General features: G+C 44.2%; 1 protein-coding gene across 1 annotated transcript in view; it reads right to left on the bottom strand.

The window, feature by feature from the left end:
- LOC144752409 (uncharacterized) overlaps positions 1 to 16,934 on the bottom strand; it is a 207,932-nt gene extending 190,998 nt beyond the window's left edge. The window contains exon 1 of the mRNA XM_078640340.1: positions 16,787 to 16,934. Coding sequence (XP_078496466.1) covers positions 16,787 to 16,934 — 148 coding nt within the window. The remainder of the gene's footprint in view (positions 1 to 16,786) is intronic.
- Positions 16,935 to 17,135: the final 201 nt, after the last annotated feature.

Below are 17,135 nucleotides of genomic sequence, written 5' to 3'. Positions count from 1 at the left end.
CTGGTGCCTCTTCCCCCGGTGTCCACGCCCCCGCCCGGTGCCTTCATTAACCTTTCGCAGCCCCCGCTGCGAGGGAGCCGCTCATTGTGTGCAGCCAACCTGATTGGTGGCGATCTCTGATTCCCTGAAGGACGTGTGCCCTGAACCTTCGTGGGATTTTCGGCTCCTGCACCACGGGCACTGTTTGGGCGGCTGTTTGCAGCTGTTTGCTTGCTGAACTTACCACCGGGGGACTGCGAGGACCAGCAGGCTGCACTTCCTCACAGCTGGTGCCTCGTCCCCCGGTGTCCACGCCCCTGCCCGGAAGGTTAAAATCAACACCATCTCCCCGTGTCGCGGGACGCGCGGGCGGCCGCCGGGCGAAGCCCGGGCCAAGGGCGGGCCCGTTGTTGCCCGTTTGAGCACGGTTGAGACCGGACTGGGTCACTTCTCTTGGCATTTTTCGTTCACTGCCATACCCTTATCCTGTTCACGCATAAAGGACAATGGCTACAAGAGAGACAAGGAGTAAAACTTTACAGGCTGGCGCCCACCCAACAGGTACTCTTGATAGCTACTTTGTCAAAGCTGGCTCACTTTTAATTGACGAAATTACTATACTGGAAAGACGTATTTCCCAAGAGATAGAATGGGTCAGAAGATCCTCCATGGGTACAATAGCACATGCTAGATCTCCCGCGAATCGACACGACCAAACAGACCATGAAAGTCAGGACAATGGGGCGATGGGTTCATCTAATATATCTATTGTAACCTTGGCAGAGAGGGATAACGAGCCCCTAGGCACTGAACATACACGACCATTAACTACATCTCCCGCTCAAGCGCATTTCACCTCTCCCTCGCCCTCCCTCATACCAACTACCCCTATTAATGAAACAACTGCTAGAGAGAGTCATCGAAAACGCGGAGTTAGGGAAGGAGCTGTACCTAAAAGGAAGAGAGGTGCTCAAAATCCACCGGGTCGTAAGGCAAAAGTTCCAAAGCATAACATCTTGGAGGAGGTTAACATCGTGGAACAGAGCAAAACTACACTATTACCACCTAATGATAACACAATAGCGTCCCTAAATACCCCACCCATGCGAGTGTCTGACCAGGTAATCACCAATCTAACAACCAGGGAAGGAGATGCGATCACTATTGCCAATATTGGCGCCCTCTTCAGTTCACTTCTAAGTCCTTTAGAGGTCCGCTTAACAAGGATTGAAGCCAGGCTGTCGTCCATAGAAAAAACATCAGCAATTATTGCCAGTGGTGTTAAAACAGATAACAAGGCTGACAGGGGGGGGGCAATATCCAACAACAAGAGGGGGCCAACTACCAAATGTTCAATCAAGGATGTTACAACTGCCCAAAACAAGCCACAGCCAAACCCGCTCATCATCCACCCTCCAACTTCCATCCCGATGGGAGGGGCAACTATAACTATTCCTCCTGAGACTAACACTAAATCCAAGCAGAGGGTGGTTGATAAAACAAAAAAGATCATGTCTATCGACCTTCCCCCTGAGGCTAGTCCCTTTGTAGTTATACTTGCAGGCATACCGAATTAAAACCAGAGATTAAAGAATCGGTTGCCTCACTAAAAAATAAGGCGGTTAATTGGCTTAGTCTGAATACACCCCTTCCCCCAGGAATAGTAAGCGATGTACTTATGGTAAGAAGAGTCCCCTGGCTGGGTAACACAGAGAAATCCATTAAAGGGGATTGTGTCCTAATAAACTTTAGAGACCCCAGGACCGTATCGCACATATGTGGGTGGCCATATCGCGATCTGGGAACATCTATCCAGTCCTTACCACTATCCTTTTTCTACCCCACTTGGTGCAACACTGGGGAGGAGGGCTGGGATTCAGTCCCCATAAGAGGGAGAGGCCAGGGAAGAGGGGAGAGAGGGGCATTTTGCCGACCGACAGTACTAGAGACCAACTATCTAATACTGTATAATAGGTTCAGCTCTCTGGATATGATTGATTGACTCAATCCATTATGGACGGGGCGGATCCATCACTTACATAGGGTAGAACAGCTGGGCAAGATTACCCCTCCTAGTCGAAGTATCTTTTACAATTTAGGGACCAACTCTCCTGAAGATTTACAGCATGACAATGGAAGTCAACCCCCTATAATGGAGTCATTATCAAGAGATATGCAACTTCCAGCGAGACAGGACGAACTTGTTCACAATTAAGCATGGGCGTAAAATCCGTTCCGCTCGTGGATTTTGCGGATTTTCGGTAAATTCGCAATCCGCGAACTCTCGCGAACTTGCCGAAAATTCGTAAAATCCGTGCAAAGCGGATTTTTTGCTTGGTCGCACTTGCCAACTAGAATACTATACAATTTCGCGGGAGTAAACACTTGTGAACACGTAGATGCGGCGGGCAGCGACAATCTCGCAATTGCGAGATTGCAAAATTTGCAATTTCGCACAAGAAATCCACCAGCAGGCAGCATAACATTTTATCAGAATAACTCCTCAGGTTGACATTTGCCTGCACTTTTTCTTTGCAAGGAGTCCATTTTGGAGGGTGGGGGTGGGAGGAAGGAAGTGCCCCACAGTCTCCAACTTCCTGTTCCTGTCCACCAGGCTCCTCCCAGTGCTTTCTTCATGTGCTGGTCACTTTGATTTGGATCTTGACCTGGAAGGATTACTTTTTGTGGCTGCTGCTGGATATTTGGATTTTTGCAAAACTGAAAGCACTCAGCAGGTGCAAAAGTTCAATCTTATCATTAGTAACCATTCCCTGTAGTGCTTCCTGAGGGGCCCCTTCAGAGTTCATTTGCCTTCTTGCAACTATTCTATGACCCTGCTCTGACCCTCACAGCAGGCTCAGAGAATAGCTACAAGTATACAACAAAGGTCCTGTTAAAAAAACTTGCACTGCAACAGAAAGCAATTACAGACAAAACTGAAAGCACTCAGCAGGTGCAAAAGTTCAATCTTATCATTAGTAACCATTCCCTGTAGTGCTTCCTGAGGGGCCCCTTCAGAGTTCAGTTGCCTACTTGCAACTATAGGCCACAAAGGTCCTGTGAAAAAAAATTGCACTGCAACAGAGAGCAAATTACAGATAAGGAAGCAGGTGCCAGCCAGACTGGAAGTTTAAATTCAGTGACACATTATACAACCCCAAATTAATTCATGTCAGTTGAAGCAGGGCAGGTGTGCTTGCTTTTTTTCACCCCCATAATCTACAGTAATAAACCAACCAGAGGGTGGCAGTGATGTACCAGAGGGTGGCATGGGTGTACCAGAGGGTGGCAGTGGTGAAACAGAGGGTGCTGTGAACCTGTGATGATGAACCAGATGTAGAAACAACATAGTCGCGGCCGTTGCAAGCCGACAAGTAAGTTCGCAATTGCGAACTGGTACAGAACCCTCGCGAACTAGCAGAAATCCATGCGAACACAAAAAAACAAAATCCACAAATTCGCTAGAGTTCGCAGATTTTGCGGATTGCGAATCCGTAAATACGCAAGTTCGCGGATTGCCAATTCGCAAAATCCGCCCATGCTTATTCACAATGCAATGTCGCCAGCTAGTTTAACTAGCATGGGGTGCTTTCCAAGTTCTGTCCCTAATCCCGAACAATTCGGGTTATTACCTCGAAATATTCAATCTTCATCTACAACGGGTGAATTACCCCATACTGAATTATTGCCGGTTAGTTTATTCGGCCAGGGGGTTACTCCAAGTCCCAATCACAATCCGAAACTAGCTTCAGTAAAGATACTCTCATGGAATTTGGCCGGTCTCGGATATAAGCTTGACTCAACAGACTGGAATACATTTATAGTTTTAAAAGATATATGTATGTTCCAAGAAACTTGGGCAAGAGAGGAACACAGCCGCCTCGGCTTTGCAGTATTTTCCATCCCTGCACGATGGGGGGGTAAGGGGCGTCCCTCTGGTGACCATGACACCTGGGTGGCAACCCACCTGGGTTGCAAGGCACAACATCCTATCCTACAGCTTCTGAGGACGTCCAATGCGTCCTCTTTGAATGGTCTAACTCCATTAAATTTGCAGTAATAAATGTTTACTCTAGGCCGGTAAACATCACCAGAGAGTCAAGTACCATTGCGGAACTTTCCATTTTTCTCAATGACCTTCCCAAGGACATGCCTTTTGTGGTGGGGGGCGATTTGAACTGCCATTTTGAGCCACTATCAGGATTAGTAGATGGACTGACGATGGAGGAGGATGCGCTCTGGCTAGTGCCCCCCACGGCGGCTCCTTCTCCTCGAGCCTGGACACCTTTGGCAGTCCAGATCACTGCCCTGACCCTTAAACATGTCATTAGGGCTTGTAATGGGCGCCTGAACTCTGATATCCCTCCTCAATGCACATACAATAAAATTGGGACGGAGTCGAGATTAGACTACATTTTAGTCCAATCGTCCTCCTGGTCCAAAATTAAGGATTTTCGGGTGATAGAAAGGGATGACAGCGACCACAATGCGCTAAAATTAGAATATTTTTTGCCAGGTCTACCCAATGAACAAAGGGCTGGTGGAGACGCGGGCACTACAGGGTTGTCCTTGACAAATAACAGACGCAGAGTGAGGTGGGAAAAACTAGCCGACAATCCTGAAAAGGTTTCGAAGCTGTACGGCCATGTTATCCCCATACTAAAAAAGGTGAGTGCACTATTGGTACAATCTAATGTCCAAGAGATGCACACAAAACTGCGGTCTATTCATGAGGACCTTATAAAGAATTCTGCCGAAGTCCTCTTTGCCCCAGTAAAAATCGGGGGCAGAATGCGCCATTGTCCAAAATGGTACAATGCCTTCTGCTGAAAAGCGAAAGGAGATTTAATGATTTCACTAAAGCAGGGTAATAACAGATCAGTAATACAGGCAAAGAGAAGGGACTATAAGTGCCTGATTACCCATGCAAAGGTGGAATGGGACCAGGAGAAATGGGAGAATCTCACCACTACATTAGTGGTGAGGGACTCCCGCAAATTTTGGCGAATCGCAAACACGGGGTCTGGCGAGCTACCCTCGGCTATTGAACCCAATATTTCAGCTAGGGTTTGGCAAGAACATTTTCAAGCTCTCTATACAGGAGCCAAGGTGGATCAAGACGGGGCCGCAATTGATCTGTTGATGAATGGCGGCCCGCATTGGGAGGAGAACCTGTTTTCGGAGGAAGAGGTCCGGGCGGTTATCTCAGGGCAGGCATCTGGCAAAGATCCAGGCCTGGATGGGCTCCCGGGTGACCTCTTCAAGCAAGAACCAGACGTTTGGGCTCCTTATCTCCAGACAATTTCTAATGCCATTTTGAGGGGTATGGAGGTGCCCTGTACTTGGCTGGGTGCAGAGATTGTCCCTATATCCAAGAAGGGATCTCCTCTGCTCCCAGCCAACTACAGACATATCAATCTCATCGATGTCCCCCAAAAGTTATTCGGGAGACTGATATTAGCTCGCCTCCAAGATTGGATTGAAGAGTTTTCTATCCTGAGCCCATATCAGGCAGGATTTAGAAGGAAAACCTCAACAACGGGCCAGATCTTTCGTCTTAATCTTTTATTTTGGAAAACCGCCATAATCGAAGGCGGCAGCTTATACACGGTCTTCGTAGACCTGCGGGCCGCCTTCGATCTGGTGCCAAGACTTAAATTGTGGTCTGTGTTGGCGGAGTTGGGTATCCCACCCGATATCCTGAATATCCTGATAAGACTCCATCAAGATAACTTTGCAAGGGTTAGGTGTGGCAAGAATGAGACGCTTTCACCAAGATTCCCCGTTGACAGAGGGGTGAGACAGGGTTGTGTGCTTGCACCCACTCTGTTCTGCCTCTTTGTCAATGGGGTAATCGCCCGCCTAACCAGGATCAAGGACATTGACGCCCCAAGGCTCAACGGCAGCAGGGTGCCCGCTATTATGTTTGCGGACGACACCCTGCTGCTGTCTAAATCCCCGACCGGGATACGAGTGCTGGATGGTTTTGTGGCATTTTGTGGGGAGCGAGGGTTGGAGATCAATGCTTTGAAGACCAAGTATATGATCTTCAGCCCCCCGTCCTCAACGCGCCCCAACCCTATTATAGGCACATCGAGACTAGAGAGGGTTCATACATTTGAGTATCTAGGGGTGACTCTCAATCAAAATATGACCTGCGACACTCACCGTACAAAGGCCAATCTTAAATTGGCAAAGCTCACAGGTGGTATCACCAGGATATGAAATAGATCGACTTACAAACCCCTCTGCCCAGCTCTCGAGATATATAAAATGCAGGCGAGGGGGGCAGTCACACATGGTGGAGAATTGTGGGGGCATATACCGGTTTCAAATCTGACGATCACAGAAAACAAGTTCATCAGGCAGCTGGTAGCTTTACCTTCCAGCACCCCGCTCCTTCTCCTCAGACTTGATTTGGGCCTCAGACCAATAGAGGAAGATTTGGGCTTAAAACCATTATCATTTTGGCGGCGACTTTGGACTACTCCAGAGCTCCTGTCATACAGGATGGAGCTAAAGGAAATTTTAAGCTTGTTAAGTGCAAATAAAACTCCATGGCCAATTTCTTAACTGCTATGTGGCATACGCGTACTCACTATATACAGAACCCTGAGGGAGACCCACTACTGGCCTCTTAATCATTTTTAAGGTATAGACTAGGCCAAAATTGTATGATCTGTAATGGCTTTATCATTCCTCAGAAATGCGAAATTCCATAGCATGCAGTTGTCAGATTTGCACCTTGCACTAGCACTTTCAAATTGGCACAAAATGATGATAATTGTAATTATTGGTTTTAATTCTCTTTTTATCTATATGTATCATATTATGAATGTTTTAAAATTTATGATGTACATCTTTTATGATCCAAGTGATCGAAATAAAGATTGAAATGAATGAATTAACACTGAGTAAAGTGTGTACATGCAATTATAAAAAAGAGAATCATGTATTGAAACAACGAATTGTTTTCTGGTATATTGTTTAGCGAAATGTTTTCAAAACTTTGAAGGTGTATCACACCAAGTGAACAGTGCGCGGCTAGATGGGTTTGTAAACCCGTCATAACGTACATTTTTCCACTAGGATTGACTACCCTCATTAGCCGCAGCACCGGTAGATTAAATGCAAAAAGACTAACTAGAGGAGTGCTCCTCACACACCCCTATAATCTGCCATGTTATGATTATGCCATTCTCCTATGAAAGTTACAGTTGTGTACTATGATACAAGCACTGGGAGGTTACCACTGTCATTTTTTTATCTCCTTACATTTGCTCTCATTTAATAATTTCCACAAAATATGACAGCTGATCCAAGTACATAAGGCAGCACTTAAGACTGTAAATTACAAGATCTGTTTAGTATTTGGTCATTAAAATAGAAACGTTCCTAATCGTGAATTACTGTAGTGATTAAGATCACTGCATAAAGCATTGACAAGGAGGTCTGTTTTTTTATTGTAAAAACACGTTTGTATTTTGAGATTTAAGAAACAATTTCTATAGAGTTAACTAAGATTTATGGTTTGTAATTGAGATTGTAGGTGCCCTTGCAATGAGTTGTTAAATGTTCCTATACTTTTAAAGTAGCTGGTTAGTCTTTCTGTTAAATGCTTTGGGTGTGACATGCCATTTTTGATGAATACTTCTACCTATCCCCAGTTGAGTGGCAAGTCAGTTTGTCAGCAGCCCGATTCTCTTAATCATCCTTGGCATCATCCTCTGACTCGTCTTGGCTCTACTTTGCTGATCAGAGGCCTGGCTCCGTTCTGGTTCCATGTCCCTTAGTGCAGCAGGGTTTTCCCTCCTTTCTGCTACGTTGCGTTACCCTGCTCATGGTGCGGAGTTCTCCCAGTCTTTGCTGGTGATGTTCCTCCCTCCTTTTGCCTCCTCTGGCAAACCTCCACACCCTAAGGTGCCTTGGGGTCTTTCGATTTCTTCCCCGGTCGACCTTGCAGGTCTTATCAACGTCAGTGCAACATCAAAAGCATCATCAACATCATCAACATCAAAAAAGCATTATCAACATCAAAAGCTCAGGTTCTGCCATCGGAGGCCTTGTCTGTGTCTTGTGTTTCAACACCAGTTTGGCACTGGAGGTGACATTGTCCTCGACATCACCACCTGTTTCCCCTGTTCCTTGATGCTGGAAGACCGTTCTGACTGACTATGAAGGTTTGTTAGGATGATGAGTCTCCACTAGACTTGCCACCTTGGACTCTAGGTGTTCTTTTGCCTGAGTTGTCTGTCACGGTGTTTCGTTCTGGCACTACTGTTGGAGATGGGGAGTCTGTTTCTGTTTGTAACAATGTGACCATGTTCTACCTGAATTTTATTGTTTGCTAGTGGTGAAGCCTCCGAGTCCAAGTTTGACCTTGATCTGTTTTCTTTTGGAGGACGTCTTCTCCTTTCATCCTGCCTTGTGTAAGGTGGCCTCGGTTTTGGAATTGCACCCGCCACTGTTGGAGGTAAATACTGACATGTTAACGGACATCCTACAATCCTGTATTTACTCATCTGCACCCTTGTTGCCCTTCGCAGCTCCACCCACTCTGTAGAACACCCGCACCGTGGCGGAATGTCCACCGCGGTAAACGGGTGAAGACTCAATTCTGCTCAATCGTCCCCACCTGATGTCTGATAAGATCTCCCCTCCCTCTGCCCAATCAGTGGGGTGCTTCAGCACTATCCTGCCAATAATCTTAACCTCAGCATCCACTACAGGAATGAGCCATTAGCAAGCTGGTCTGTCCGATTACCCTCTTAAAAATCGGACCTATAGCCCAATTTTGCAAAGATGGGGTATAACACCTCTCACAGCTGCATTGCAATGTTGTGCCACTACCGGAGCCCAACAAATAAAAAGGTCCCCAGGGACTCCGTCCAGGGCCAGAGCTTTACCGGAGGGCTGAGACTTAAAAGCCTCTACAACTTCCTAAACCTCAAAATGTAATTCTTCCCCTCTTTGTGGATCAATAGAGGCAACTGAAGTGGAGTCAGTGCTGACAGCGCGTGCAAAATTCCCTGGCTGAGGCAGGCAAAAGCCATTTTTAGTGAGATGGGGCTGAGCCGATTGTGAGAAAATCCTGCAGACGATGTTTTTCCTTCTAGAAAGGATTTTAAGGAGACTTACTGGAGCATGGTTACCATGGAGCGCTTTACGTCTTTATCTAGGCCGTCTCTAACGAGGGAGTTTTTGGAGATTAAACATGCTACCGAATATGAAGGATACTGGGATTTTATTACGGTTTTTACCGATAGGAAACGTTACCACCAATTTAGGGTGGGCACACTCCCAGTCAATTCATTTGTTGATAAGTGGTGTACCACGACTTGCACCAAATGTCCATTCTGCCCGACCCAGACTGAATCTATAGTGCATATTTTATTTATTTGCCCAGCCTATAAAAAACCGAGGCACAAGTGGCATAGGCCCATTTGTATGTCTAAGGGCATTAACACCGGCAACAAAGCATTTAGGATCCTAAAAACAGATACAACGGAACCAATAGTAATTGCAGTTGCCACATTTTTACATTGGATGTTGGCCATTCGCGTCAATAAGATGAGATTGTACTAACTTGTTTCTTTTTAAAGTTGATACCTGGTCTTTTTTATAGTCACATACCCACATGTGACACCTACTGTAAATAGGTTTGGGGTTTTTATTGATAGTATCAAACTATGTTTTAGATTTATTTTTTGTATAATAATTGTATACTGGGATGGAATAACTATATGTATTTTCCTACTGCGTCATGTTAGTATTACCTATGGACATGGAATGTTTCAATATTTTAAACGTAATTGTCTTTTATGATTTTTTTAAAATCGAAATAAAGACTTATCGAATCGAGTCAGTGCTATTTAATGAAATAACTTTGAAATGTGTTAACCATGCATGTACTAGAATAACCTGTACCATGTCGGGAACTACTGCCTGATTGAGTATTGGTTAATGTACTACTTTACAAAAAGCAGAACTATTTCTTGAGTCACAGGCAGACAGTAGCTTCCTTTTTAAGCTCATTCTTCCGCATTCTGCATGCCGAGGTATACTGGAATCCAGCCTTCCTTGCAGCCTCTCTGGATATCGGTTGGTGGCACAGAGCTGTCATTCATTCTTTGTGGGCCGTAGAAAGTTTATTATCAAATCATTTATGCCCCCTCTGATACCCCTTCTCCCTCTCTTTGTAAGGGCTAAATTGACTTCTTTGCAAATATTTTAAAAGGTGGTCAGAATTATCCTGTTGAAGACAGACTTCAAAGGCCCTACTACACACTTAAATCAATTTTCTAATAAATTCTCTTTTGTTATAACCTTCCCCTAACTTAATCTACCGCCTTGTTCTTTCGATATTAGTGGTTCGTTATAAACAACCAGATGAGCCCTCTCTAGATTAAACCACCTAAATTATGTGTTCCAAACAATTTTTAAATTGTTTGAGAAAGACAGGTGACAGGCCAAACCATAAATACAATCAATAATAGAACTAGAATCCCTACACTTAAGGGTAGTTATAGTATCAGGGCAGTAGGACAGTTGATTGGGCAGAAGGTTAATACGATAATATTCTGACTGAAGAATATTTAAAACATCACCTTGACCAGAGTGTGTGAAATGCCACCTCTTTTAACACACGAACATTAGTCATGACAGAGACATAGGGTGTAGTAGCCGGTGGCAAATGTAAAATCACCCTTGGGGCTTATTGCTAAATACAGTCGAACTCATTTTATGGAGGAATACAGATTAAATATATATATATATATATATATATATATATATATATATATATATATATATATATATATATATATATATATATATATATATATATATATATATATGGATAAATACTGATGGAAATGTTACCAAAATAAATACCATAAAACCGGGAGCCCTACTTATGATTTACTGTACCCTTTTAGCGATTCAGTAACATGTTACTGAATTGCAAAAATGGGTTTAGCACATTTGAAAAGCACATTTTATTTTTGAAAACCATTTGATTTATGAAATTGCAGGTTTGCAACAAGAAAATCAGTTAGTACATATGGCTCTTAGAGTTTGGTTGGTGGCATGCCGTCTGCCAGGGGGGGAAACAACCATTACGATGCGGTCATAACACCGCAGTACCATTACAACGCGGATTCTAGAACGCAAGTCATTACCACGACTTGCACTGGAGGGCGCTCTAGACTAAGGAATAGTGTGATTTACTATTCCAACACCTTCCCTACTGTACGTAGGCTGGAGTTGGAATAGTAAATCATACTATTCCTAAGTCCAGCACCCAGCAGCGCAAGTCGTGGTAACGACTTGCGTTGTAAAAGCTGCGTTGTGATGGTACTGCGGTGTTATGTACCGCGTTGTACCATCATACATCCGCCAGGGGAGTGACGGTAATAACCTCTGGCGCCCTGGCAGACTACAGGCTGCCATATTTAGAGATCTTGATGCCTTCAGGGGAGTGGCCACCACTTCACAAAAAATTTGCTGAGTGGCCACCATGTTTCATGTGACTGCTCAGAAAACTTTTTTATTGTACAAAAACAAAGTTGCGAAGTGGTAGTTTGTTTTAACAAAAAAACACAATGAATCTGACAGCCTGGCAGTTTACTCCAAGTTTGCCACCTCCAGTGGAAACATAACAGTCTGCAGAGTGGACGGGCAGTCATTTTGTTGGAGCAGAATATATTAAACACTTGATATTTGAAATTTGAGTGGAGGGGAGGACGACCCGCTGTCTCTTTTTCCCTCTGTGCTCCTGTTTCAATAGATGGAGCAGAATATCTGACAAACTCCTAGGCTCAGATTTTCTAAGTATTTGAGTTGCCCTTGTGTCTTTTGCAAAGTTATCAAGGGGCGAATTGCACCACCAAGTGTGGCTTCGTAAAGAAATGTAACGTAATGCTGGGCAAGCCCCTGAATTGTGATACTTTTCGAGCTGGGAGGCGTTCCATGGGTAAAGCATGGCCGTTCGCATGGATTTGATGCAATTCCCAATTTATAAAGTTTGTCTTTCAAAGGATGGCGTATTGAGGAGAACAATCTATTTTCTCCTCGTTATTTCCTCTTTGGATTGTTTCTGTGCAGTAATGTATCCCTGCACAGTTATGAGGGCTCTGCACATCTTCTTTCATGCTCTACACACCCCAGTCATGCCGTGCATCCTCTCCGGACACACTGTTAACACAACCAAACTTTTCCCTGATACTAACCAGGCAATGGAAGCAAAATGTTGTGAGTCGCAAATGTGCACACATTTTTGGTTACTGCCTGGACCTACTTTTGTTCCCAATCCGACCACGTAAAACTCCAATTCTACAGCCGCGGCCCGTACTGGTAAAAGCGGTGGGGCCCCGTAGGGGGGGATTTTGATGGACGATAGGAGGGAAAATTAATTATTTATTTAATTTCCCCTCGTCATACATCGAAATCCCCCGTCAGCGGGTCTCACCGGCCCACCGCTCTTATCTACACAGGCCGCTCCTGCAATTCTGCTGCGAGAAGAGCTTCCTCTGAAGCGATTGGTTTCAGTGACAAACACTTGTCTTTCTTCTGCAGGTCAATAGCATTACACCTGCATGAAGCAAGCGTGAGACATTTGGCAGAACAGTGTAAATCTAGAAGTGGGTTTTGACGCCTATAGATAAAGGCACACATATATGTTAGACTGTAAATTCACTTACAATGTCTCACAAACTCATTGACTGAAATATGCATTTCACAAGTAATAGGGACAAATGGCACCTCCTTAAGTTTGTTGCTGCTGTGCTGTTTCCCTCTATGCGTCTCAATATTGTGGTCTAATAGCAGGAGGGACTAAATAAAACCCCTCAGCCTCATAGAGAGAGAGAGAGAGAGAGAGAGAGAGAAAGAGAGAGAGAGAGAGAGAGAGAGAGAGAATGTTAGGAAATAGAAGTGATGTGATAACAAAGTGCAAGAAATTAAATCAGTACGAAAATGAGTAACTTGATTTTGGACTGATTATGGCAGCGATAGTGCGCTTAAAATGCCTGTATGCATGCTAATTAAAGGCAGATAAACACAAGGAAAAGGGTGTCATTTGTGAAAAATTCATACATATGCATTTTTCACTATTACTGTCTCTTTTATTTAGAAATGAACTTTTAGATATCCAGGGTGAAAACAAGTGTGTTTAGGCCAGGCCCTCAATTATGACACACATGTACTTTAGTAAGGTCACAGAGACTTGAATAACCCCACTAGTGAACATAGTCCCACAATGCCCTGTTCGCTCAGAAAGTGTGAGTAGGATGCTTTTTGTGTTTAAAAAGAAACACATCACTCCTAAGTTACTTGTTCATGGAAATAACACAACTACTGAGACCATCAGAAGGAGTGGGGGAGTAGGTGATATAAGGTGTTTGTTACGGCTGCATGAAAATAATCACACAAGTAAGTCACCATTGCGATATGAAATATTGTGGTCTTTTCTTGTAGTTGCCACACAAATCAACTGGTGTGTGAGGAGGCTCACGGAAGCAGTGTCTGATTCTGATTTTAGTAATTTATACAAATGCTCAGCTTGTTGTCTACCTGTCATGAGGAGGAATTCGGCCCAGTTAGGAAATGCCATTTTTACATGCTCACCTTCTTAAGTTGCCTTCTCTCCCTACACACAATAACATTTGACACACATTCATTTGCCTGCACATACAGGATAACATTCCTTGAACTCAGTTTGATTACAATACCACTTTGTAGGCACCTTATCAGAACACCTTTAACATTCTGTACAAGGTCTAAGTTCAGCACGCAAGATTTTGCTATTTGTTTTTAGTAGCTCAGTAACAGATCTATCACAATAGAATAAACAATAGCGGCCTGACCGGGGCTTCGGCACAGTAACATGGAGGAAGGTATTATATATATAACATCAAGCCTTTGTTTATTCAGAGGAGCATTTTGCTGGCACTGAGAGGTCCGTCCATGCCAGAATTCAAGTTCAGCTGATTCATGTTACCTCAGGTGAGGGATGCTATCCATATATACACCACGACGGACAGCTTACTGACTCTAACCCACTGGTAATGGGGAGTTAGAACACCCAACAGGGATTTTGCAAATCCACTCACCTTAGACATGATAGGGTAGAAAGTGCTAGATAGGAGCACGCTATAGTACAGTACTATAGCAAGCATATATATTTTCCTGTAATTAGAAAATGGTTGAATTGTTCATCTTTTTCACCATTCTTGTTATGTTAATCACATTATTCTATTTCCTTCTATTAATCATTGCAGTGCAAGTATTTTACTCAAGAATTACAGCGCTTTAATAAATATTGAAATATTTTACTCTGCACTTCTTGTGTACCTCTTTTGGTCTCCAAAAGTGGATAAGCGAAAGGGTTCTAGATATGTTACAGTGATTTCCTTAGAAAGTCAGGGTTGTTTTGTTCTGAGTTTGCAAATCCATGTGTTACCTTTTGAGGATAGGAGTACAGATGATGCACTGTGAGCTTGCAGGACTATAGCCAACATAACCGGAGGGGTGCTCTGAATCAGTCTCACATCAATCCAACATTTATGTTGTCTAAACAAACGCATAGTTTTACTTGATCAAATATAAGCTCAATGACATACCATGCACCCCCATCCTCCAATTCCATTCTGAGCCTACTTGAAATCCAGATTGAATATATTTGTGACAGATTTAGATATAATGGAATTTTTTGGAGCTATTTATTTTTCATGCAATAAAACATTTTGGGGTTTGAACCCCACCGTCCACAATCAGTATCAATCCAGTATCTAGTATCAATCCAGTGGGGCGTTTTTTCATTTGATAGAAATATAGATTTTATCAACATACCCTGGCAGGCTGTTTCTTTGATATGAAATAGATGCTTCTGCCGGGAGGAGGGAGGGTAATTGGGGGGATTTGGTGGGGAAGTCGCTAGGTCTTCAGACCACTGAAGTACAATTTTTGATTGGACTGACTGGATGCTATCCTCATGACGCCTCTTTCAAAAATCAAGCAATATTGTTTACAGTCACTGTGTGATCCACCTAAACACTATGGTGATGTTGGTGTTGTCTTAGTGTATGGTGAACCGTGGTTTCTTTCTACAGAAACATTTAAAGTTAAAATTACAACAAACATCTAAACGTCAGATGTTCTGTAATGTGGCCTGCTAGTAAGTCAGCTGTCAGACATGCTAGGTCTGTTGGTTAAACTTTATAGAAAGAAGGCTGTAGACTGTACTCTGTTGGCACACTCACCAATGGCACACATTGGGGCAGAATTATCAACACTTTGTGCAGGTATAATGTAATCAAAAGTGACAAAAACCTGCTCAATGGTCTGGAATTTACTTTCCAGCACAAAACCTGCTTTGTATTGGAAAACAGAAGACTGACAATGTAGAAGCCACATCAGCACAACTTTGCATCAACATTCACAGGGCAAAAGCCAAGAGCCTGAAGGCTAACCCCTTCAGCACAACTGCACTCACAATGCAGGTGATGCATTGGATGAGGCTAAGGCCTTCACCTACCTGGGCAGTGTCATGGACAAGCAGGGCGGCACAGACACCGACATAAGGCAAGACTCAGCAAAGCAAGGGCTGCCTTCATCCAGCTTAAGAAGAGCTAGAGCTCCAAGGACCTAACACTGCAAACTGAGATCAGGCTTTTTAATACCAACATAAAATAGGTACTTCTCTATGGAGCTGAGACTTGGAGGGCAACAGGGACTGCCTCAACAAAGTCCAGACCTCCATCAACACCTGTGTGAGGAAAATCCTCCAAATCTTCTGGCCAACCACCATCAGCATAACAACCTATGGCAGCAGACTTTCCAACTTCCTGGTCATCGAGAACTCATGAAAAGACGCTGGGGATGGATAGGTTACACCCTGTACAAGCCCACATCAAACACCAACAGCCAAGCCCTGACCTGGAACCCTCAAGGGAAGAGGAAAAGAGGAAGACCAAGAAACACTTGGCACCGAGGCCTCGAGGCTGACTGCAAGGAGATGGGTTACACCTGGAGTCAGATTGAAAGAAAAGCCCAGGACAGAGATGTAAGGAGAGTCCTGGCTGATGGCCCATACACCAGGAGGGGTAAAAGGCATAGGTAAGTAAGTAATTACTACAACATTGTCTGCTAAAAGTAAGGCAAAGTAGCTCTACGAGCTACTTTGATTCAAGATGACTTCCCATGGTGTGTGCATGTGTGTTTCCATCGAACCACCCAGAAAGTACTATCTACTAATATTTGTAGATAGGGTTTGTCACCAAAAAATGTCATCGCCTTGAGGTAGTCATAAATAAGATGCAAAGTTTTCTTTGCTCCAAATGTGTCTAATTTTACATGTGTGCTGCACTGTGCAGCACACATACAAAGTAGGAAAAGTATAAAAGGAAATCGAAGCATAGTAATTTGCACTATAAGGGTGTCCATCCAATAGAAAACCTATGCTGGACTCATGCAGACACCTTTGTACGATGGTGAAAAGGTGTGTGCATGGTGCAAGACAGTTAATTGTGCACTAGTGCCTTGGAAGACAGCAGCGTGCCATATCAAAAGAGATATGGTGCAGTCCTGCTCTGTCTGTCTGTCTCTCTCTCATTTAATGTGGCACAGCACATTAGGTTGCTGATTTGCATGACATATTAGTAAATCTGCCCCTTGATGTCCTGAACCCCCTGGAAACAGACTAGCCTTTATGAGTTGGGGGCGTGGCTTGCGCGCCGTTCAGGAATGGCGTCTCCTCACTGAGCTCTGCTGCACTGCGGGCATCCTACGATGATTTCTGGACCTTCACCTGCACCTTGGAGGATTCCTGTGGATGTTTCTGCCGTCGGAACATGCCCTGACAGCGAGGATGGTGCTGTTTGATGTTTTCCACCTGCATTTCGCTGCAAATTAATTGCCGGTAAATCTTTCCGATCTCGGACGTGGGCGGCCGCCATTTTGCGCCGCCGAGCCCGCATCCGTTCTTTAGCCTCCGGGACTTGTCTCTGGGCCCTAACTACTTTCTGCTAATGTCGCCTACCATTTTTCTACACTCCTTGCTTGTGTGATGTGAGGCGCTATGTTTTTTTTTTGCTTTTTGACATCAATTTCCTACTTGGGCACTTAGTTTTATTTGCTCTGAAGTAAAATCGGCCGCC

This window comes from Lissotriton helveticus, chromosome 5_1, assembly GCF_964261635.1.
Source record: "Lissotriton helveticus chromosome 5_1, aLisHel1.1, whole genome shotgun sequence".
In the NCBI taxonomy this organism is placed as follows: Eukaryota; Metazoa; Chordata; class Amphibia; order Caudata; family Salamandridae; genus Lissotriton; species Lissotriton helveticus.
Note: the sequence above shows the minus strand (reverse complement) of the source record. Positions and strands in the feature narration are given on the sequence as shown.